This window comes from Haliotis rubra, unplaced genomic scaffold (assembly GCF_003918875.1).
Source record: "Haliotis rubra isolate DU_JTF1 unplaced genomic scaffold, ASM391887v1 Scf472, whole genome shotgun sequence".
Classification (NCBI taxonomy): domain Eukaryota; kingdom Metazoa; phylum Mollusca; class Gastropoda; order Lepetellida; family Haliotidae; genus Haliotis; species Haliotis rubra.
The window spans coordinates 439472-463305 of NW_025767160.1; the positions used below are offsets into that span (position 1 = coordinate 439472).

Below are 23834 nucleotides of genomic sequence, written 5' to 3' on the forward strand. Positions count from 1 at the left end.
GGGGGATCTGCTTGTCTTCCACCTCAAGCTGGCGTGACATGACACTCTCTCAGTACTGTAGGGTAGTGGGGGGATCTGCTTGTCTTCCAGCTCAAGCTGGCGTGACATGACACTCTCTCAGTACATGACACTCTGTAGGGTAGTGGGGGATCTGCTTGTCTTCCACGCTCAAGCTGGCGTGACATGACACTCTCTCAGTACTGTAGGGTAGTGGGGGATCTGCTTGTCTTCCACGTCAAGCTGGCGTGACATGACACTCTCTCTCAGTACTGTAGGGTAGTAGGGGGATCTGCTTGTCTTCCACTTCAAGCTGGCGTGACATGCTGGCGTGGGGGGACATGACTTCCACCTCTCTCTCAGTGGGGGATCTGCTTGTCTTCCACCTCAAGCTGCGTGACTGTAGGGTAGTAGGGGGGGATCTGCTTGTCTTCCACCTCAAGCTGGCGTGACATGACACTCTCTCCAGTACTGTAGGGTAGTGGGGATCTGCTTGTCTTCCACCTCAAGCTGGCGGACATGACACTCTCTCAGTACTGTAGGGTAGTGGGGGATCTGCTTGTCTTCCACTTCAAGCTGGCGTGACATGACACTCTCTCAGCACTGTAGGGTAGTGGGGGATCTGCTTGTCTTCCACTTCAAGCTGGCGTGACATGACACTCTCTCAGTACTGTAGGGTAGTGGGGGGATCTGCTTGTCTTCCACCTCAAGCTGGCGTGACATGACACTCTCTCGGTACTGTAGGGTAGTAGTGGGGGGATCTGCTTGTCTTCCACTTCAAGCTGGCGTGACATGACACTCTCTCAGTACTGTAGGGTAGTGGGGGGATCTGCTTGTCTTCCACCTCAAGCTGGCGTGACATGACACTTTCTCAGTACTGTACGGTAGTAGGGAGATCTGCTTGTCTTCCACCTCAAGCTGGCGTGACATGACACTTTCTCAGTACTGTAGGGTAGTGGGGGGGATCTGCTTGTCTTCCACCTCAAGCTGGCGTGACATGACACTCTCTCAGTACTGTAGGGTAGATGTGTGATCTGCAGGCTAGGTTCTAGGTTCAGCCACATGTGGTCTCCCTGAAATAAGACGTAAAGCTGTGTAAGACACAAATAGCTCACTCATGACCTTTGTTATGGTGAATATGTTGACTGCTGTTTAAAATGTCCCGATTGTATCCAGAGAAATCTTAAAAAATGAAGAGTGATCTTTCACGCACAACAATCTGATATAATTCTAGTCTGAATGTCTGGTTTTGTCCTTTTTTCCTTTTAAATTTCTGTGCTGAGTTTTGTGATAAAAGCATTGACAGTCAGACGTGTTCATACTCCCAAGTAATCTGTCGGCCATCTTCTAGCAGGAGGACGAGGTGAAGCAGGGTCCGTGGGGTGAGTACCAGATCTATGTGCGGACTGGGAACACCATCGGTGCCAGCACCAAGGCAGACATCAAACTGACGCTGTATGGGCAACAGGGGCGCACCAAGGAGATGTTGCTTGGCATGGGAGACTCCAAGAACCACAAGGTGGCCTTCCAGAAGAACAAGGTATGAGTCTTGTCAGCATGTATCCTTTGGGCAGTAGTACATCATTCTGATTGTGAAAGGGGATCAAAACGAAAAGATATCTGACCTACAAATTATTGGTGTGTGACATTAATGAGAGATGATGACTCTCCTGCTAGATCTGGTTTATTGAACATTGTTTAGTGGTGACTAGACTGTTGTCCATTGTAGGGTATTCCTCACTAATTACCAGTGTCAGTACTGTTGCTAGATCTGGTTTACTGAACATTGTTTAGTGGTGACTAGACTGTTGTCCATTGTAGGGTATTCCTCACTAATTACCAGTGTCAGTACTGTTGCTAGATCTGGTTTACTGAACATTGTTTAGTGGTGACTAGACTGTTGTCCATTGTAGGGCATTCCTCACTAATTACCAGTGTTGCTAGATCTGGTGAACATTGTTTGTGGTGACTAGACTGTTGTCCATTGTAGGGTATTCCTCACTAATTACCAGTGTCAGTACTGAGATCTGGTTTACTGAACACTGTTTAGTGGTGACTAGACTGTTGTCCATTGTAGGGTATTCCTCACTAATTACCAGTGTCAATTACTGTTGCTAGATCTGGTTTACTGAACATTGTTTAGTGGTGACTAGACTGTTGTCCATTGTAGGGTATTCCTCACTAATTACCAGTGTCAGTACTGTTGCTAGATCTGGTTTACTGAACATTGTTTAGTGGTGACTAGACTGTTGTCCATTGTAGGGTATTCCTCACTAATTACCAGTGTCAGTACTGTTGCTAGATCTGGTTTACTGAACATTGTTTAGTGGTGACTAGACTGTTGTCCATTGTAGGGCATTCCTCACTAATTACCAGTGTCAGTACTGTTGCTAGATCTGGTTTACTGAACATTGTTTAGTGGTGACTAGACTGTTGTCCATTGTAGGGTATTCCTCACTAATTACCAGTGTCAGTACTGTTGCTAGATCTGGTTTACTGAACATTGTTTAGTGGTGACTAGACTGTTGTCCATTGTAGGGTATTCCTCACTAATTACTAGAGTGTCAGTACTGTTTGCTAGATCTGGTTTACTGTTGCTAGACATTGTTTAGTGGTGACTAGACTGTTGTCCATTGTAGGGTATTCCTCACTAATTACCAGTGTCAGTACTGTTGCTAGATCTGGTTTACTGAACATTGTTTAGTGGTGACTAGACTGTTGTCCATTGTAGGGTATTCCTCACTAATTACCAGTGTCAGTACTGTTGCTAGATCTGGTTTACTGAACATTGTTTAGTGGTGACTAGACTGTTGTCCATTGTAGGGTATTCCTCACTAATTACCAGTGTCAGTACTGTTGCTAGATCTGGTTTACTGAACATTGTTTAGTGGTGACTAGACTGTTGTCCATTGTAGGGCATTCCTCACTAATTACCAGTGTCAGTACTGTTGCTAGATCTGGTTTACTGAACATAGACTGTTTAGTGGTGACTAGACTGTTGTCCATTGTAGGGTATTCCTCACTAATTACCAGTGTCAGTACTGTTGCTAGATCTGGTTTACTGAACATTGTTTAGTGGTGACTAGACTGTTGTCCATTGTAGGGCATTCCTCACTAATTACCAGTGTCAGTACTGTTGCTAGATCTGGTTTACTGAACATTGTTTAGTGGTGACTAGACTGTTGTCCATTGTAGGGTATTCCTCACTAATTACCAGTGTCAGTACTGTTGCTAGATCTGGTTTACTGAACATTGTTTAGTGGTGACTAGACTGTTGTCCATTGTAGGGTATTCCTCACTAATTACCAGTGTCAGTACTGTTGCTAGATCTGGTTTATTGAACATTGTTTAGTGGTGACTAGGCTGTTGTCCATTGTAGGGCATTCCTCACTAATTACCAGTGTCAGTACTGTTGCTAGATCTGGTAGGTTAACGAAGAGTCCTTCCACATTTCAATCCTTCTACGACACCTGCAGTATGTGGTGTTCCACTTTGTTTAGTGCTGATGTTGCTTCTGAACACCAGGTAGATGACAGTCATGTAACAGCTTGTCATTTGCCTTTTTGTCTATTTTCTATGATGTTAAATGTGAGATAAGATCCATTTTCATTTGAATTTGTTACAGAATATATGTCAGATTGTTTCACTTAATATTCCTACTTACTTTCATTGATTGGGTAACACAGTCATTACGTGCCTATATTACAGCCTTGTCATGGTGTTTGTAACACTGTCATATGTGTCTGGGTTTCCAGGAGGACCTGTTTATACTGGCAGCTCACCATGTTGGCAGACTCAGAAAGATCAAGATTGGACATGACAGAGTGGAACTGAGTAAGTTCAAGGGAGTTGACGATATCATTCTACTGCACACTGATCCATTGACTGTGGTATTATGGCACTCTAGGATGTTGATTTAGCACACTGTATAAAACACACAGCAAATTTGTTGTCATTATAGCATGATGATGGTCGGAACTGTTCAGTATTGATGTATGTGACGTCTTGATTAAAGGTGTGCCACACTATGTTTGACAAGCTGCTGTATGTTTTCAGGCAATGCCTGGTTCCTGGACAGTGTCAGTGTGTATGACATGCATGATAAGCGGATCTATGAGTTCCCGTGCAACCAGTGGCTGTCCGAGCATGATGGGGACCGCCACACGTACAGAGTCCTGCCCATGGACAGGGACCGAGCTTTCATTGATGGTGAGTACAAGCTGTGAATGATGGGTAATATAAAATTTTAATCATTCTTGAAAGATAGCTCCAGTCAAACATTGTGCAGGCCAGCAGGTTAAGCTGGAATACTGTGAGTTCTAATAATTACTCATAGTCTTACCACACTGTTTAGCTGCTAGTGGTATTCAATTTGTTAATCAGAAAATTTGTGTGTGTCTCTTTTCATGGTGTGTAACAAAATATGGCCACCGCCACTGGTAGGCTACTGCTTTCTGATTGGCTCATTGTAGGTTGGTGCAGTATTGTGCTGAATGATGCCACTGATTGTCAGCAGGTTTTGTGTTAACGATTCAAGTCAGTGAAGGTCTTGTTGATATATATTTATAAGAATTTGAATGGTATGTTTGTATGTTAACTATGCCTTATGTGTCCAGCCCTAGAATCCCCAGGCGCCTCAAACAATAAATCCCGAAACCATCCAGAGACGTCGGAGGATGAGTCAGATCAGATTGTGGTCAAACATGGCAGAGAGAGTGTCAAGGCTCACAACAGCAAGGCCGGGGATAAGTCTGACCGGTCCTACACTGGATCGGAGGATTCCAGTTCCGAGTTCGAGTCAGAATCTGATGCAGATGAAACTGCTGTAGTTTCACCGAAGGACCAAAAAGACAAGAGATCCAGACCTAAGACGTATAAGGAAGAGGACAGATCCAAGTCTGGCCCGACCTTCACCTTTCGCACAAAGAAGTCAAAGACCCCTGCAACGAGACGTCAGACAGAGGAAAAGAGTGTGGATGAGGACACAAATACTACAAAGGAGGAGTTTCTGGCAGGATACAAGGTGACCAAGAAGTTTTGGCTTTACTTCAGTGTAAACTTAGACATGTGTTACCTGTCCACTCTGACAAGATTTTGTCAAGTTGATCTGATACTGTATAAGTTTATTACCATTCTGTTGTCATGAATAAAAAATAACAATAAGAACGATGCATGTATCAGAGTGGGAGGGATCCTTTGATGGCTGCAAAACCCATTAAACTTCAGTCACATGTCCGACTCCTACTGATAGATTGTTCACTGGCCAGGATGTGTGTTCCAGGCTGGCATCAGTGCAGCATCAGCAGAGAGTCAGAAGCAGGCAGAGGAGGAGCGGGCGCAGGAGTTGGAGCTGATGCAAGGGGAGACAGTGCATGACGCTGCACGCAGAGGGCACCTGGACCGACTCAAAGAGCTGCTTCATCACTTCCCTGACTTGAAGGAGTGAGTTGTGCTTGTGTACATGAAAGTCACATGACTTATAACAATTTAGGGCTAATTTCAAATGTCGTGTTGAGAGGCTTATTCATCATGCATTCTGAAAGTTTTAAGTATATATCAAAAAGCCTTCTAATTGTCTACTGGTTTGAAAAATTCTTGTGATGGTGATGTGGAAAAGTCAGTTGTGTCTGTAACTTTAAGAATGTCTGCTGTTTCCTGTTTCAGTGCAAAAGATGAGACAGGATGGACACCTTTACTTATCCTGACTCATGTATTATTGCTTGTCTCCTTCCTTTCCCGAACGTTAGTGGAACACTTGTATCTCCTTTTTGAAGCTCCCTTCAAAAAGCAGACGTAAAATCACTACTCACCACGAGTTGTCTCCCTCTCCGTTTTGGCGGGAAAACGGCGCCACCCGTCTTCCCACCTCTTCCCACTCTTCACTCTCTCCTTCTTCGCCCTAGTGGACGGTTGGGAGAGCACCTGTGTCTCCAACACGGCACTATATCCTTTGCTAACTTAGTTATTACCCTATAAGTTACCTTTATAAGGTTTCAGGGAGTATCCTTCTACAATATGGTTTGAAATTTATTAGCAAATTTGACTGTTTATTCACGGTTTCACGTGATTGTTCAGTTTGTTTACATTTCATGAAAACCTGTTTTCGTTGTAGGTTTAGGTTCTCTGCTGCAGACCCGCATTATTGTGCCCTAGTTGCACAACAATATGTACTTCCAGCTCTCGCTGTAAATTATGTCAGCAACTAACAAAATTGAATTTAATAATTATTATTTCTCTGTACTTAGAAACGTGCTAAGGATAAATCCAGGCGGCTGTTACAAGTCATGGCTAAACCGGCTGAGTCCCTTAAGAGCTGTCTGTCGTTGTCAGACGACATACTTCCATCCAGTGACCTGCCGGAGGCGTCTTCAGAAGATGGGCGTGGGATGAAGTCCGCCATTACGTCGAAGAAAAGATCTTCTACGTCGGACAACTCCTCAACCCATATGAAGAAGAAGAGGCCATCTTCGTCGCAGAAGAAGCCTTACACCCCTAAGGCTTCAACGAGATCTACTGGGAGCTCTTCACAGACTACAAGGACCTTCTCTGCCGAGATCGTCCCGATGGAAGAAATAGGCTTGTACGAAGAACCGCCTATCCTCATCCCAGAGATACTGCATAAGAAGAAGACGCAGGCCTCAGCAACGGTAACGTCAGCACAGTCTGAGTTACCTTCTACACTGGCAGCAGGGACCCATGAGGTACAGCGATCCCTGGACCATATCGCTACCCTCTCAGATGCGTCATCTCTACAGTCATCGCAGACATTCAACCCCGGGACCTTCATGCAGCAATTCTCCCAACAGATGATGGACCTGATGGAGAAGCGCTGCGCGCAGGAAAGGACCTTGCATGATGGTCAGGCAGCCGCCTCTCATGCTCAAGTCAGGACCAGTGCTGCACGAAGGACCCCGCACCGGTGGTGCATCTGAGATATCTACAAGAGGTTCTAGCTCTAGGACTAAGAGCAGACCTACCCTGCACGACGTCAACGAACCTGCGCGAAGGAAGGGACATTCATCCGACCAAAATAGATCGTCATCTGATGATGAAGCTAATGAAGAGCCTTCGCGCAGGCTACCTACATCACAGAGAGGCTTACACCTCCAAGAAGATACAGAGAGACGTCTCAGGACTCAGACCCTCAACAAAATCTCTCACCTGCGCGAAGGTCGTCAGATAGATCATCAAGAATGTCACCATCACCATGCAGGTCGTCACGGGATTCACCACATAGGAATATATTGCCTTCGCGAAGGCAACCCCGGACACGTAGACGCTCACCTCCACGCAGGTCGCCATACAGATCTCCTCTTAGAACTACACATAGTTCTACGTACGCATCTCCACACAGATTGCCACGCAGATCTCCATGCAGGGAGGATACTCAACGATCATATCCAACTGGACATGATACAGAGGACGATGGCGGAATCATATTTTCGGACTCAGAAATAAAATATTGGATGGCTAATGGACTGGACCTAGCGTCACCCGCTAAAGAAAAGAATGAAGCATTCACGTACCTAATGAAGGACGATGATGTAGACACAATCACCCTACCTCCAATTGACCCGGTCTCGGACGTACCTGAGGACCTTGACGCAGCCTTCAGGAAGGCAACAAAGTTCCAGTCTCCAAATATCCCACAGTTCAACGCAAAAAGCCGCAACACTCTCAGATGCGTCACTACATCTGCAGTCGTCGCAGACCTTCAACACGGGTATTTTTATGCAGCAAATGATGGACCTAATGGACGGTTCGCGCAAGCCTAAAGGACGAAGCTGCGGGAGGTAATCGGCATGAAGAAATGTGTGAAGGATCACGCACTTGACAGTCATGCTCTGCAGTTTCGACGATTAATATAGACGTCATTGGACCATCCCACTTCACCCTCAGACCTTGATCTTCGTTGTGAGCCTATACGAAGGAACTCTTCAGCATGGAGGAAGAGATCTTCGCCTGCGCAAAGACAGAGGGACACGTGTTGAAGTTCAAGAGGGGTACTCTTGTCCGAATTCATCACCTGCGCAGATCTTCAGACTGAATCCAGGACGGGATTCACATCGTTGAGAAATTTTAGATAGATATATCTACATCAGAAGATAATAACGGGACTCATGTCCATATAGAGATCTTCACTTGCGTACAGATCTTCAGGTATTCACATTGGCGTGGTTCAGCACAGCCTTGCTAAGGCTATGAAGTTACAAAGTCAACATATTCCCAACGTCCAAGCTTGGGAATTCCCGCTACTTTACATGGGACCCTGCATAAAGGCTCCAGAGATTGATGTAAACTACAAAATCATCAACGACTCCCTTTGTAGAACTTACAACAAAGTTGAGCATCAACTCTACAAGAACCTGTGTGTTTCAACACAAAGAGGGTATTTTACGACGCTTCATTGAGATCGATGAATGCAGTCTACAAGTGGCAGCGCTGAGGAGGTGTAGAATTCAGCTGATCATCTGTATAAAAGGACGACTGCCTTATCTTCAGGTCTGAAGTAACAGTCACAGCAGCCAGGAAAACAGCCTACCTACATCGGTATTACGCGGCGAAATCTTTCGCGCGTTTACCATTCAACCCTCTATACACGTGGTCACTCGTGTAACTCCGGAAGGCTACGGACAAGACCGAGTGTTGATAAGATATCAACGACTGCACAAGATTCTACAAGGACCTTTTTTCTGCTACACCGGTGACGTCACATCGCGGGAAGCTAAAGGAATCAAAATGCTTCATTTTGATTGGTCCATGAGAGACAACGCCCTGCGCAGAAGTCGGACGTAGTTCACATGTCAGGGAATTGTTTACAAGTGACAACAACCTTTCAACGTGGGAGGAAGGCCTCAATTACAGTCCAGTTAGACGGGAACTACGTGATTCGGCTGTCTTCACAGGGTTAGAGACCTTCCCTGTCAGCATTGAAGACGGTTCATCAGGCGAATTGCAGCAACATACGTTTGACAGACTTTTGGTTACGGGCAGCCAGTCTACTTTATATAGACTTCACAACGATGGCAGTCACAGAGTCGGACATTGCTTCGTTTCCCTTACGGACATGGCAAGGGTTTCACGATCGTTGGATCTAGATACAAGCCATTGTATCTCAAGCACTACTCTCTCCGTTATTACTACGAAGTTGGCAGAGCCTACTCAGTCCTCAAGTCGGAACTAGAGCCTACACAGGACCTGCAGTTCCTAGCAATTCGGCTCATCACAACAGAAAACCGCATAACAGTACCAGAGGACCGTTGGCTAAAGATACAACAGATGGTATCGCAAGCTCTACTCTCTCCGTGGCCACTTCGACAGTGGCAGTGTCTGTTGGGTCTCCTCACGTCAGCACAAGATATGACGCGCAGAGGGAGATTACAACTACGCCCACTACAGGTCTTCGTAATTGCACATCTGGACGATCCGGACCCCTTCGGACTCCCGGACAGACTAAAACCATATCTACTATGGTGGACTCAGAGATCGAATGTTTGCGGAGGCACCTACTTAGCAGAGCCGGAGTGCAAAACGCATCTCTATGTGGACGCATCTCTCCAAGGATGGGGAGCACACCTCGACAACGAAGTGTCAGCTGGGAAATGGACGTTACAAGAGAAAGATCTGCATATCAACATGCTAGAAATGAAAGCAGTGATAAACGCCATACTTCACTGGACCAGCATTCTAAAAAATGCTCATCTAACGGTACACACGGACAACTCCACAGTGGCGTTCTACATAAACAAACAAGGATCAACAAGGTCGGCGAACCTTCTGAACCTTTGCTTTCATCTGTTCAGCATAACAGACAATCTGAACATCCACATAAAAGCATGTCACATTCCAGGAGCCAAGAATGTGATAGCAGACGCACTATCTCGTCCAACTCAGCCATCCCCAACAGAATGGATGCTACATCCAGAAATCTTCAAATGGACCATACAAGAGATAGGAGCGCCACTAATAGACTTGTTTGCCACAAGATTCAACAATCAACTGGTAACATTCGTCTCTCCAATACCAGATCCACGAGCATGGGCAACAGATGCTCTAAGCATCTCTTGGGAAGGACTAAACGCTTACGCGTTCCCGCCACCAGCTCTAATACCGAAAGTGTTGCAGAAAATCATGCAGACGAGGAACCTGCAACTGATTTTGATCGGGCCTTTACTGGCCAGCGAGAATATGGTTCCCCATTCTCATACAAGAACTAGGACCGCCTCAACTGCAACTACCAGAGTGGACGAACTTGCTAGTACATCCACACACAAAGCAAGCACACGGCAACCCCAAAGTGTTCCGCCTACACGCATGGACCGTATCAAGGCGTGCTTGAATAAGAGAGGATATTCCGCCAGGGCAGCTAAAGCGGTCACGCTAGCTTTACGCAAATCAACACGCAACTTGTACGACAACAAGTGGCGAAGCTTTGAGACCTACGCTTTGAAAACAGGCTTCACAGCCATGAAAGCGACACACCCTCAAGTGGCGGACTATCTTTGTCACCTAAGACAAACGAAGCGGTTAAAAGGGTCAACACTCTCAACATTCCTAGTGGCACTGAGCTCAGTTATCACTATGAGGACGAGTGTAAAACTGAGTTAGGTACCAGAGTTACTGGCCTTACTACGCTCTTTTAAATTGGAGGACCAACAACAGAGATTTAAAGCTCCGGCTTGGGACCTCAACATAGTTCTACGGCATCTCACCAGTGACGCTTATGAACCATTAGATAGGACATCTTTTGAGTTCTTGACACAGAAAACTCTATTCCTGATTGCCTTAGCAACAGCAGCAAGGATGTCGGAAATACATGCTCTAGACTTTGAAAGGACACGATTTGATGAAAATCGAAACATCGTACATATGGGACTGAGATGGGACTTTATAGCAAAGAATCAACTGCCAGGTCAACCGGACAGACAATTCCACATCCCAGCATTATCATCAGTCCTTGGGCCACAGGATACACAGGACCTATCCTTGTGCCCAGTAAGAGCATTAAAAGTCTACCTACAAAGGTCTAGGACCAGGAGACGAAAATTCAAGCGTCTTTTCATCCCTATATCGGCAGAGACACAGACAGAGATCTCTCGCACTACGATATCAATATGGATGAGAACTGTCATGCTACGGGCCTACAAAGCAGCAGGACTTGATTCTCCACGAGCCTCCAATCCACATGAAATTAGAGCTCTGGCGTCAACACTCGCTCTACATGGGAATTGCTCTATCACAACGATAATGGAGGGCTGCTTCTGGAAATCGGACATGGTGTTTGCCAACCACTACCTGAGAGACATCGCCACTGAAGACGTCTCTGGCATTCACCATTTCGGCCCCCTTGTTGTAGCACAACAACTGACAGTTCCACAGAGGCGCTGAGACAGAGTCTCGCCCTTTTATCACATGACTTGCAAAAGCCAACACTCAGGAGAGTTACAGCTTTGGAGTCTATATGCACGTCTAAGACAGACTAGCATGAGTGATAAGACCCAGTACTTGTAAGGACGTACTCGTACATAAGAAGGGTCGCTTCTCCACTTGATGCATGCATCAAGAGATGGAGTTGTTAAAATCCACATATAATGTTAACAGAAGCAAGGACCAAAAGTTAACAATTGTGGTCCCCCCATCAGAGAAAGCTGGAAGTAAGGGTTACAGCAGCAGCAGAGCCTAGCAGTAAATTGAAGTGCTACCAGGAAGTTCCCATAGGGGGGTATGCAAGACGTAAATCACCAAATTGGAATCCAGAAGTGGCTTGACCCACCACCAAATCCGTAGGATTCTACAAGCAATAATACATGAGTCAGGATAAGGAAAAATATGTAATTTTCTGAGTAAAATTGATATTTTATACTTATCCTGACTCATGAGGTAAGCCCTCCCAACCTCCCCGCTAGGCACTTTGGATTTCCCAGCAAATCTAAGTGTCGGGCTTGCAATTCGGAGAGAGTGAAGAGTGGGAAGACGGGTGGTGCCGTTTTTCCGCCAAAACGGAGAGGGAGACAACTCGTGGTGAGTAGTGATTTTACGTCTGCTTTTTTGAAGGAGCTTCAAAAAGGAGATACAAGTGTTCCACTAACGTTCAGGAAAGGAAGGAGACAAGCAATAATACATGAGTCAGGATAAGTATAAAATATCAATTGTTGTGGCCTCCTTGTGGCTATGATGACCTTGATGGTCTAAGGTATGACTGTTGTGGCCTCCTTGTGGCTATAATGACCTTGATGGTCTAAGGTATGACTGTTGTGGCCTCCTTGTGGCTATAATGACCTTGATGGTCTAAGGTATGACTGTATTGGCCTCCTTGTGGCTATGATGACCTTGATGGTCTAAGGTATGACTGTATTGGCCTCCTTGTGGCTATAATGACCTTGATGGTCTAAGGTATGACTGTATTGGCCTCCTGATGACCTTGATGGTCTAAGGTATGACTGTTGTGGCCTCCTTGTGGCTATAATGACCTTGATGGTCTAAGGTATGACTGTTGTGGCCTCCTTGTGGCTATAATGACCTTGATGGTCTAAGGTATGACTGTTGTGGCCTCCTTGTGGCTATGATGACCTTGATGGTCTAAGGTATGACTGTTGTGGCCTCCTTGTGGCTATGATGACCTTGATGGTCTAAGGTATGACTGTTGTGGCCTCCTTGTGGCTATAATGACCTTGATGGTCTAAGGTATGACTGTTGTGGCCTCCTTGTGGCTATGATGACCTTGATGGTCTAAGGTATGACTGTTGTGGCCTCCCTCCTGTGGCTATGATGACCTTGATGGTCTAAGGTATGACTGTTGTGGCCTCCTTGTGGCTATGATGACCTTGATGGTCTAAGGTATGACTGTATTGGCCTCCTTGTGGCTATGATGACCTTGATGGTCTAAGGTATGACTGTATTGGCCTCCTTGTGGCTATGATGACCTTGATGGTCTAAGGTATGACTGTTGTGGCCTCCTTGTGGCTATAATGACCTTGATGGTCTAAGGTATGACTGTTGTGGCCTCCTTGTGGCTATAATGACCTTGATGGTCTAAGGTATGACTGTTGTGGCCTCCTTGTGGCTATGATGACCTTGATGGTCTAAGGATGGTCTGACTGACTGTGTGGCCTCCTTGTGGCTATAATGACCTTGATGGTCTAAGGTATGACTGTTGTGGCCTCCTTGTGGCTATAATGACCTTGATGGTCTAAGGTATGACTGTTGTGGCCTCCTTGTGGCTATAATGACCTTGATGGTCTAAGGTATGACTGTATTGGCCTCCTTGTGGCTATAATGACCTTGATGGTCTAAGGTATGACTGTTGTGGCCTCCTTGTGGCTATGATGACCTTGATGGTCTAAGGTATGACTGTTGTGGCTATAATGGTGCTGTTTTCTCCACAGTGGATATCTGGAATGTGTCAAGTGGCTTGTGGCTAATCGCGCACGTATTGATGCAGAAGACAGCTTCAAGAGGACAGCCATTGACCATGGCAAATGACAGAGGGAAAACAGAGGTGGCTGAGTTCCTGAGTGCATGTCTGAGAGAGCTAAAAAACCCTCACAGCAGCTTTGCCCAGATGCATGCTGCCAACCAGGGGTAGGTCTGCATTTCACTACACACACCTCCACCCACGGGTAGGTCTTCCTTCTACCACAAACACCTCCACCCAAGGGTAGGTCTGCCTTCCACCACAAACACCTCCACCCAAGGGTAGCTCTGCCTTCCGCCCCGAACACCTCCACCCATGGGTAGATTTTCCTTCCACTGCAAACACCTCCACACACGGGTAGATCTTCCTTCCACTACACACACCTCCACCCAGGTCTTCCTTCCAAACAGCTCCACCCGGGTCTTCCTTAGTCCATCAAGGGTAAGTTCCTTCCACCACAAACACCTCCACGGGTAGGTCTTCCTTCCACCACAAACACCTCCACCCATCTTCCTTCCACTACAAACACCTCCAACCAAGGGTAGGTCTTCTTTCCACCACAAACACCTCCTCTGCCTTCCACCACAAACACCTCCACCCACGGTAGGTCTTCCTTCCACCACAAGCCTCCAGCCACACTTCCACCACAAACACCTCCACCCATGGGTAGATCTTCCTTCCACTACAAACACCTCCACCCAAGGGTAGATCTTCCTTCCACCACAAACACCTTCACCCATGGGTAGATCTGCCTTCCACTACAAACACCTCCACCCAAGGGAGGTCTGCCTTCCACCACAAACACCTTCACCCATGGGTAGGTCTTCCTTCCACCGCAAGCACCTCCACCCACGGGTAGATCTTCCTTCAACTACAAACACCTCCACCCAAGGGAGGTCTGCCTTCACACCTTCACCCAGGGTAGATCTTCCTTCCTTCCACCCACGGTAGATCTTCCTTCAACTACAAACACCTCCACCCAAGGGAGGTCTGCCTTCCACCACACACACCTTCACCCATGGGTAGATCTTCCTTCCACCGCAAACACCTCCACCCAAGGGTAGGTCTGCCTTCTACCACAAACACCTCCACCAAGGGTAGATTTTCCTTCCACCACAAACACCTCCACCCAAGGGTAGGTCTTCCTTCCACCACAAACACCTCCACCCAAGGGTAGGTCTGCCTTCTACCACAAACACCTCCACCAAGGGTAGATCTTCCTTCCACCACAAACACCTCCACCCAAGGGAAGATCTTCCTTCCACCACAAACACCTCCACCCAAGGGTAGATCTTCCTTCCACCACAAACACCTCCACCCAAGGGTAGGTCTGCCTTCTACCACAAACACCTCCACCAAGGGTAGATTTTCCTTCCACCACAAACACCTCCACCCAAGGGTAGGTCTTCCTTCCACCACAAACACCTCCACCCAAGGGTAGGTCTGCCTTCTACCACAAACACCTTCACCCAAGGGTAGATCTTCCTTCCACCACAAACACCTCCACCCAAGGGTAGGTCTTCCTTCCACTACACAGGCATCCAACCAGGGTAAATGCACAAAGTGTATTTACATATATTTTTATGTTTATGATGCATAAATACTGTTTAGTATTGAAGTCAATGCTTGTAATTCACATGACCAACTACTTATTCAATCATTTACACACAAATGTAATTCAAATACAAAATGAAAAAGTGATACAAGCGATGCTGCTCAAGAAGCAGTAATCTGTTAGTTGGTCTGGACCATACTTTTACATTCATGGCAAAAGTGCTTGGTCACTATGTAAATGTGAAGGAATCATTTCAATTTAAATCTTTTTCAGTAAATGACTTGATTGTTATACACTTTCAGATCTGGTGAGAGGTCGGACCGAGATATTGACAGCAGCTGGAGAGATGACAAGGTTAGTCATGGACCACATACTGGCTCCTGCCATGTGCAGGGACAGAACTCACACAGATAATGTCAATTCTCAAAAATGTGTCTTCTCATAGGAATGAATGACAAGTCGTTATTGTACAATAGCGACGTTTCGGTTTAGATGTGGAATGAACGTCCAGCTGAACTGAAAAGTGCAAAATCAAGGGATTCATTCAAAACATAAATAAATTAAGACACACCTATTCAGACAATATTTCAGCTTTGAACCCTCGACACCCCAATATTCAGTATCTTAGCTTTTACTGTCTTTTTAAGCATCAGTTTTTATCATTGTGTAATTTTTCTGTAAAGCACCACTGAGCAGCAAATAACCTGGATATTAGGCGCTATACAAATAAATTGTCATTCATTCATTCATTCATTCTCATACCGTTTTCAAGCATGAGGGTATAAGTATTTATACCAAAACATCGCTATTGTACAATAAAGAAGTTGATCATCCACAAAAACTTGTGGTTGTCCTGTAGACGGTGTGGTTGTCCTGTAGACAGTGGGGTTGTCCTGTAGTCAGTGGGGTTGTCCTGTAGACTGTGTGGTTGTCCTGTAGACAGTGTGGTTGTCCTGTAGACTGTTTGGTTGTCCTGTAGTGAGTGGGGTTGTCCTGTAGACTGTGTGGTAGACTGTGTGGTTGTCCTGTAGACTGTGTGGTTGTCCTGTAGTGAGTGGGGTTGTCCTGTAGACTGTGTGGTTGTCCTGTAGACAGTGTGGTTGTCCTGTAGACAGTGTGGTTGTCCTATAGACAGTGGGGTTGTACTGTAGACAGTGTGGTTGTCCTGTAGACGGTGTGGTTGTCCTGTAGACAGGGGGGTTGTCCTGTAGTCAGTGGAGTTGTCCTATACTCAGTGGGGTTGTCCTGTAGTTGGTAGGGTTGTCCTGTAGACAGTGGGGTTGTCCTGTAGACTGTGTGGTTGTCCTGTAGACAGTGGGGTTGTCCTGTAGTTAGTGCGGTTGTCCTGTAGACAGTGTGGTTGTCCTGTAGACTGTCTGGTTGTCCTGCAGACTGTGTGGTTGTCCTGTAGACGGTGTGGTTGTCCTGTAGACGGTGTGGTTGTCCTATAGACAGTGGGGTTGTACTGTAGACGGTGTGGTTGTCCTTTTGACGGTGTGGTTGTCCTGCAGACAGTGTGGTTGTCCTGTAGTAAGTGCGGTTGTCCTGTAGTCAGTGGGGTTGTCCTGCAGACAGTGTGGTTGTCCTGCAGACAGTGTGGTTGTCCTGCAGACAGTATGGTTGTCCTGTAGTAAGTGTGGTTATCCTGCAGACAGTGCGGTTGTCCTGCAGACAGTGTGGTTGTCCTGCAGAGAGTGGGGTTGTACTGCAGACAGTGGGGTTGTCCTGCAGACAGTGGGGTTGTCCGGTAGACAGTGGGGTTGTCCTGCAGACAGTGTGGGTGTCCTGTAGTCAGTGGGGTTGTCCTGTAGACAGCGAGGTTGTCCTGTAGTCAGTCTGTTTGTCCTGTAGTAAGTGCTGTTGTCCTGTTGTCAGTGGGGTTGTCATGTAGTCAGTGTCGTTGTCCTGCAGACAGTGTGGTTGTCCTGCAGACAGTGGGGTTGTCCTGCAGACAGTGGGGTTGTCCTGCAGACGGTGTGATTGTCCTGTAGTCAGTGTCGTTATCCTGCAGTCAGTGGGGTTGTCCTGCAGACAGTGGGGTTGTCCTGCAGACGGTGTGGTTGTCCTGTAGACAGTGGGGTTGTCCTGGAGAGAGTTCGGTTGTCCTGTAGTCAGTGTGGTTGTCCTGCAGTCAGTGTGGTTGTCCTGCAGTCAGCGAGGTTGTCCTGTAGTCAGTCTGTTTGTCCTGTAGTAAGTGCGGTTGTCCTGTAGTCAGTGGGGTTGTCCTGCAGACAGTGGGGTTGTCCTACAGACAGTGTGGTTGTCCTGTAGACAGTGTGGTTGTCCTGCAGACAGTGTGGTTGTCCTGTAGACAGCGAGGTTGTCCTGTAGTCAGTCTGTTTGTCCTGTAGTCAGTGTGGTTGTCCTGCAGTCAGTGTGGTTGTCCTGTAGACAGTGTGATTGTCCTGTAGACAGTGGGGTTGTCCTGTAGACAATGGGGTTGTCATGTAGACAGTGTGGTTGTCCTGTAGACAGTGGGGTTGTCCTGTAGTTGGTAGGGTTGTCCTGCAGACAGAGTGGTTGTCCTCTAGACAGTGTGGTTGTCCTGTAGACAGTGTGGTTGTCCTGCAGACAGTGGGGTTGTCCTGCAGACGGTGTGGTTGTCCTGTAGTCAGTGTCGTTGTCCTGCAGTCAGTGGGGTTGTCCTGTAGACAGTGTGGTTGTCCTGTAGACAGTGTGGTTGTCCTGTAGACAGTGTGGTTGTCCTGTAGACAGTGGAGTTGTCCTGTAGTTGGTAGGGTTGTCCTGCAGACAGTGTGGTTGTCCTGTAGACAGTGTGGTTGTCCTGTAGACAGTGGGGTTGTCCTGTAGACAGTGTGGTTGTCCTGTAGACAGTGTGGTTGTCCTGTAGACAGTGGGGTTGCCCTGTAGTTGGTAGGGTTGTCCTGCAGACAGTGTGGTTGTCCTGCAGACAGTGTGGTTGTCCTGCAGTCAGTGTGGTTGTCCTGTAGACAGGTGGGTTGTCCTGTAGACAGTGTGGGTGTCCTGTAGACAGTGGGGTTGTCCTGCAGACGGTTTGGTTGTCCTGTAGACAGTGTGGTTGTCCTGCAGACAGTGTGGTTGTCCTGTAGACAGTGTGGTTGTCCTGTAGACAGAGGGGTTGTCTTGCAGACAGTGGGGTTGTCCTGCAGACAGTGTGGTTGTCCTGTAGACAGTTGGGTTGTCCTGCAGAGAGTGTGGTTGTCCTTTAGTCAGTGTGGTTGTGCTGTAGTCAGTGTTGTTGTCCTGTAGACAGTGTGGTTGTCCTGCAAACAGTGTAGATGTCCTGCAGACAGTCTGTTTGTCCTGTAGTAAGTGCTGTTGTCCTGTAGTCAGTGGGGTTGTCCTGTAGTCAGTGTTGTTGTCCTGCAGACAGTGTGGTTGTCCTGTAGACAGTGGGGTTGTCCTGTAGACAGTGTGGTTGTCCTGTAGACAGTGGGGTTGTCCTGCAGAGAGTGTGGTTGTCCTGTAGTCAGTGTGGTTGTCCTGCAGTCAGTGTGGTTGTCCTGAAGTCAGTTGGGTTGTCCTGTAGACAGTGTGGTTGTCCTGTAGACAGTGGGGTTGTCCTGTAGACTGTGTGGTTGTCCTGTAGACAGTGGGGTTGTCCTGTAGTAAGTGGGGTTGTCCTGCAGACAGTGGGGTTGTCCTGCAGTCAGTGGGGTTGTCCTGTAGACAGTGGGTTGTCCTGTAGACAGTGTGGTTGTCCTGTAGACAGGTTGTCCTGTAGATAGCGAGGTTGTCCTGAAGTCAGTTGGGTTGTCCTGTAGACAGTGTGGTTGTCCTGTAGACATTGGGGTTGTCCTGTAGACTGTGTGGTTGTCCTGTAGTTGGTAGGGTTGTCCTGTAGACAGTGTGGTTGTCCTGTAGACTGTGTGGTTGTCCTGTAGACAGGGGGGTTGTCCTGTAGTTAGTGCGGTTGTCCTGTAGACCGTGGGGTTGTCCTGTAGTAAGTTGGGTTGTCCTGCAGACGGTGTGGTTGTCCTGTAGACAGTGTGGTTGTCCTGTAGACAGTGTGGTTGTCCTGCAGACAGTGTGGTTGTCCTGCAGACAGTGTGGTTGTTCTGCAGACAGTGGGGTTGTCCTGCAGACAGTGGGAATGTCCTGTAGACAGTGGGGTTGTCCTGTAGACAGTAGTGTGGTTGTCCTGTAGACAGTGTGGTTGTCCTGTAGACAGTGGGGTTGTCCTGTAGACTGTGTGGTTGTCCTGTAGACAGTGGGGTTGTCCTGCAGACAATGTGGTTGTCCTGTAGACAGTGGGGTTGTCCTGCAGACAGTGTGGTTATCCTGTAGACAGTTGGGTTGTCCTGCAGACAGTGTAGATGTCCTGCAGACAGTCTGTTTGTCCTGTAGTAAGTGCTGTTGTCCTGCAGTCAGTGGGGTTGTCCTGTAGACAGTGCCGTTGTCCTGCAGACAGTGGGGTTGTCCTGCAGACAGTGGGGTTGTCCTGTAGACAGTGGGGTTGTCCTGTAGACAGTGGGGTTGTCCTGCAGAGAGTGTGGTTGTCCTGTAGTCAGTGTGGTTGTCCTGCAGTCAGTAGGGTTGTCCTGTAGACAGTGGGGTTGTCCTGTAGACAGTGGGGTTGTCCTGTAAACAGTAGGGTTCTCCTGCAGAGAGTGGGGTTGTCCTGTAGACAGTGGGGTTGTCCTGCAGACAGTGGGGTTGTCCTGCAGTCAGTGGGGTTGTCCTGTAGACAGTGGGGTTGTCCTGTAGACAGTGTTGTTGTCCTGCAGACAGTGTGGTTGTCCTGTAGTCAGTGTGGTTGTCCTGAAGTCAGTTGGGTTGTCCTGTAGACAGTGTGGTTGTCCTGTAGTAAGTTGGGTTGTCCTGTAGACCATGTTCTTGTCTTTCAACAGGGCAGCAGTGTGTCCCAGGATGCAGCAGCAGGGAGTGATGATGAGTCCAGCATCGCTGTCAAGAGAGTAAGCTCCCCAGAACTTAAGGTAACACAAACTTACTACTCAAAATTGATAGAGATGATAGACATAGACAGTACTGCTCAATATTGATAGGGGTGAGATGTACTGCTCAATATTGATAGGGGTGATAGACATAGATGTACTGCTCAATATTGATAGGGATGATAGACATAGATGTACTGCTCAATATTGATGGGGGTGAGATGTACTACTCAATATTGATAGGGATGATAGACATAGATGTACTGCTCAATATTGATAGGGATGATAGACATAGATGTACTGCTCAATATTGATAGGGATGAGATGTACTGCTCAATATTGATAGGGATGATAGACATAGATGTACTGCTCAATATTGATGGGGGTGAGATGTACTGCTCAAAACTGATAAGGATGATAGACATAGATGTACTGCTCAATATTGATAGGGATGATAGACATAGATGTACTGCTCAATATTGATAGGGGTGAGATGTACTACTCAATATTGATAGGGATGATAGACATAGATGTACTGCTCAATATTGATGGGGGTGAGATGTACTACTCAATATTGATAAGGATGATAGACATAGATGTACTGCTCAATATTGATGGGGGTGAGATGTACTACTCAATATTGATAGGTGTGAGATGTACTACTCAATATTGATAGGGGTGAGATGTACTACTCAATATTAAATAGGGGGGAGATGTACTACTCAATATTGATAAGGGTGAGATGTACTACTCAATATTGATAGGGGTGAGATGTACTTCTCAATATTGATAAGGGTGAGATGTACTACTCAATATTGATAGGGGTGAGATGTACTGCTCAATATTGATAGGGGTGAGATGTACTACTCAATATTGATAGGGGTGAGATGTACTGCTCAGTTGATAAGGGTGAGATGTACTGCTCAATATTGATAGGAGTGAGATGTACTGCTCAATATTGATAGGGGTGAGATGTACTGTTCAATATTGATAGGGGTGAGATGTACTACTCAATATTGATAGGTGTTAGATGTACTACTCAATATTGATAGGGGTGAGATGTACTACTCAATATTAAATAGGGGGAGATGTACTACTCAATATTGATAAGGGTTAGATGTACTACTCAATATTGATAAGGGTTAGATGTACTACTCAATATTGATAGGGGTGAGATGTACTGCTCAATATTGATAGGGGTGAGATGTACTGCTCAATATTGATAGGGGTGAGATGTACTGCTCAATATTGATAGGGATGAGATGTACTGCTCAATATTGATAGGGGTGAGATGTACTACTCAATATTGATAAGGATGATAGACATAGATGTACCGCTCAATGTTGATAGGGGTGAGATGTACTGCTCAATATTGATAGGGGTGAGATGTACTGCTCAATATTGATAAGGATGATAGACATAGATGTACTGCTCAAAACTGATAAGGGTGAGATGTACTACTTAATATTGATAAGGGTGAGATGTACTGCTCAATATTGATAAGGGTGAGATGTACTGCTCAATATTGATAGGGGTGAGATGTACTACTTAATATTGATAAGGGTGAGATGTACTGCTCAATATTGATAAGGGTGAGATGTACTACTCAATATTGATAGGGGTGAGATGTACTGCTCAATATTGATAGGGGTGAGATGTACTACTCAATATTGATAGGGGGAGATGTACTGCTCAATATTGATAAGGATGATAGACATAGACGTACTGCTCTAAATTGCTATTGTGACACATTTCTCATCTTTATGTAAATGCTACATGGCTCCATCCCATATTTTCAGGAGAAGAAGCGGCTGTACAATGAACAGCATCACAAAATGGAGGAGCGAGGCCTGTCCTTCCTTGACAGTATCCGACAGGACCTGGACTCCTAGGTCCTGCAGCCCACAGTCCGCTGCAGGCCATTTATTTTTGTATCAAGGTCAAGGACATAAACTGATATTTTCTAACTTGTGAATGTTCCTGATGAAGACAAAATTGTGCCCTATAGGGTATATTTGATATAACAGTAGTAATGAAGTGTAATAATATGGAATTACTTTAGCATCAATGGAAGGGGAATTAATTATCATTGAAAAAGTCTGAAATTATTGAAACTTGTCTTCCTATTCAATGTGACATGAAAATTTATCTTGATCTGTGCTTTTGAAGGAGATCTCATGGGAAATGCAGGCATTGGTTTCATAGAAAATATTGTTATATAAACGAGAGCATTGAGTAAACATGAAAGTGTCTATTCCTGTAAAGCAGTTTTTGCTATGTTGTGTTTATATAAGGAGTATTTATTTATCAGTTTCATGTACATGTCAATATCCAAGTATGCCTTCATTTCAGATGTCTCATACATATTGTTCATTGACTGTTGATGTCCATTTCATCTATTTCATAAGATATCTTACATATTTCAAGTTCTTGTTTCCTAACGTTGATGTTTTAACGCTGGTAGCGTCGATGTTGTGATGATGGTGACCTTCATTCATGTGCCTACAGATGTAACCAAAGCCTTCAAGTACAAGCTCATTGTTACCTCGTATAGCTATCCACAGTTTACTTTGATTCATGTAATTCCTAGCAGTATTCTTCACCTGAAATGTCAGAGATGTTGTGTGGCCATTACGTTACAACATACAGTGAAGCCTTGTTGTCTGGAAGTCCATCATACTGTTCCATGTATGGAATCAGTGGATAGTGGAGTGGTGGCAATAGGGTTGCTTAATTACTTCCTCTTGTTCCATCAAATGATCATGTGACAATTTTAAGTACACACTAAAATGCAAAATATCTGTCAAGTGTCCCTGTTCAGTGTTGTGACAGAAGTAGACAGGTGTAAAGCTTTACTGGATGGTTGCTGCCAGAGAATGTTCAGCACAGCTGAGTGCAGATGTCTCATGATCAGTAGCATTTAGAGAGGGATGGAGAGGTCTCACGGAATATGGAGTATTATGGAGGTTCAGACCACATGGTTTCCCTGTAACACTTTCATGGCCTCATGGAGAAATTGTGACCAAGGACTGACATATTAGAACATGGAAACAATTTCTGGTATTTTATATTTTTAAGTACCTAATTTTTATTGTCAGCTTTGTCGCTTTCATCATTTCATTAGCTATACAAGAACTGAAAGATATTGGAGGGGGGATATTGTTAGTAGAATTTTTGTTAATATACAAAGTATCTGTGATAAGTTTGAACGAACACCCTGTGTGGCTGAAAGATGTATTAATCTCTTGCTTACTTCGACATAGTCATGCTGCCATTTGTGTTTTGTTAGTTCAGCCATTCAGGGATGCGGAACGAAGAATCAAAGCAGTTTGCTCTGTCTTCAGTTTCCATTTTTTTCTGTCATTAAATATCTATTATATCCATGGTGTTTGCATGACTTATAACTACTTAACATTGTGAGCCCCATATGAACACACTGGCACACACACTGTGTGAGCTGGTTGTAACACCACTTGCAACAATCGCGGTTATCTATCTAAGTCTAACAGCTTGGCATGAATGGAAAGACTCTATGAAGCCGGTACCAGTTTAGTGAAACCCACAGGCTTGGTTGCTGTATACACAGCAAGAAACAAAATACATGTATGTGAAAATATGCAGTTCATGTCAACAATCACAGGCTGACAGATTGTTGGGACACCTTGAGGACAAGACCGCCTCCGTGGTGTAGTGGTTAGAGTGTCTGCCCGGAGAGCGGAAGGTTGCGGGTTCGATCCCCGACCGCATCATACCAAAAGACGTTAAAATATGGTACCTGTTGGTCCCTGCCTGGCGCTCGGCATTAATGGGCACAACAAAGACTGGTCAGCTCGGAGTCAGCATAAAGTGTCTGAGTGTGGTATTCATGCTTCACTGCGGCATGGTATCTCAGTGGGCTAGCACTATAAAACCGGCTTCAGTCTGGGATAGCAAGCAAGCACGCACGCACACACACACACACACACACACACACACATACGTGTGTCATAAG

General features: G+C 46.0%; 1 protein-coding gene across 1 annotated transcript in view; it reads left to right on the plus strand.

Annotated features, from left to right (window-relative positions):
• The window catches only part of LOC124290730, a 64993-nt gene extending 41769 nt beyond the window's left edge, over positions 1–23224 (plus strand). Inside the window, 13 exon segments of the mRNA XM_046727533.1 lie at positions 1349–1537; positions 3753–3831; positions 4054–4206; positions 4614–5020; positions 5279–5439; positions 5662–5707; positions 6804–6855; positions 7486–7720; positions 13383–13461; positions 13463–13578; positions 15269–15320; positions 19799–19885; positions 21643–23224. Of these exon segments, the coding sequence (XP_046583489.1) occupies positions 1349–1537; positions 3753–3831; positions 4054–4206; positions 4614–5020; positions 5279–5439; positions 5662–5707; positions 6804–6855; positions 7486–7720; positions 13383–13461; positions 13463–13578; positions 15269–15320; positions 19799–19885; positions 21643–21735 (1749 nt within the window). The 3' untranslated portion in view covers positions 21736–23224.
• The last annotated feature ends 610 nt before the right edge of the window (positions 23225–23834 follow it).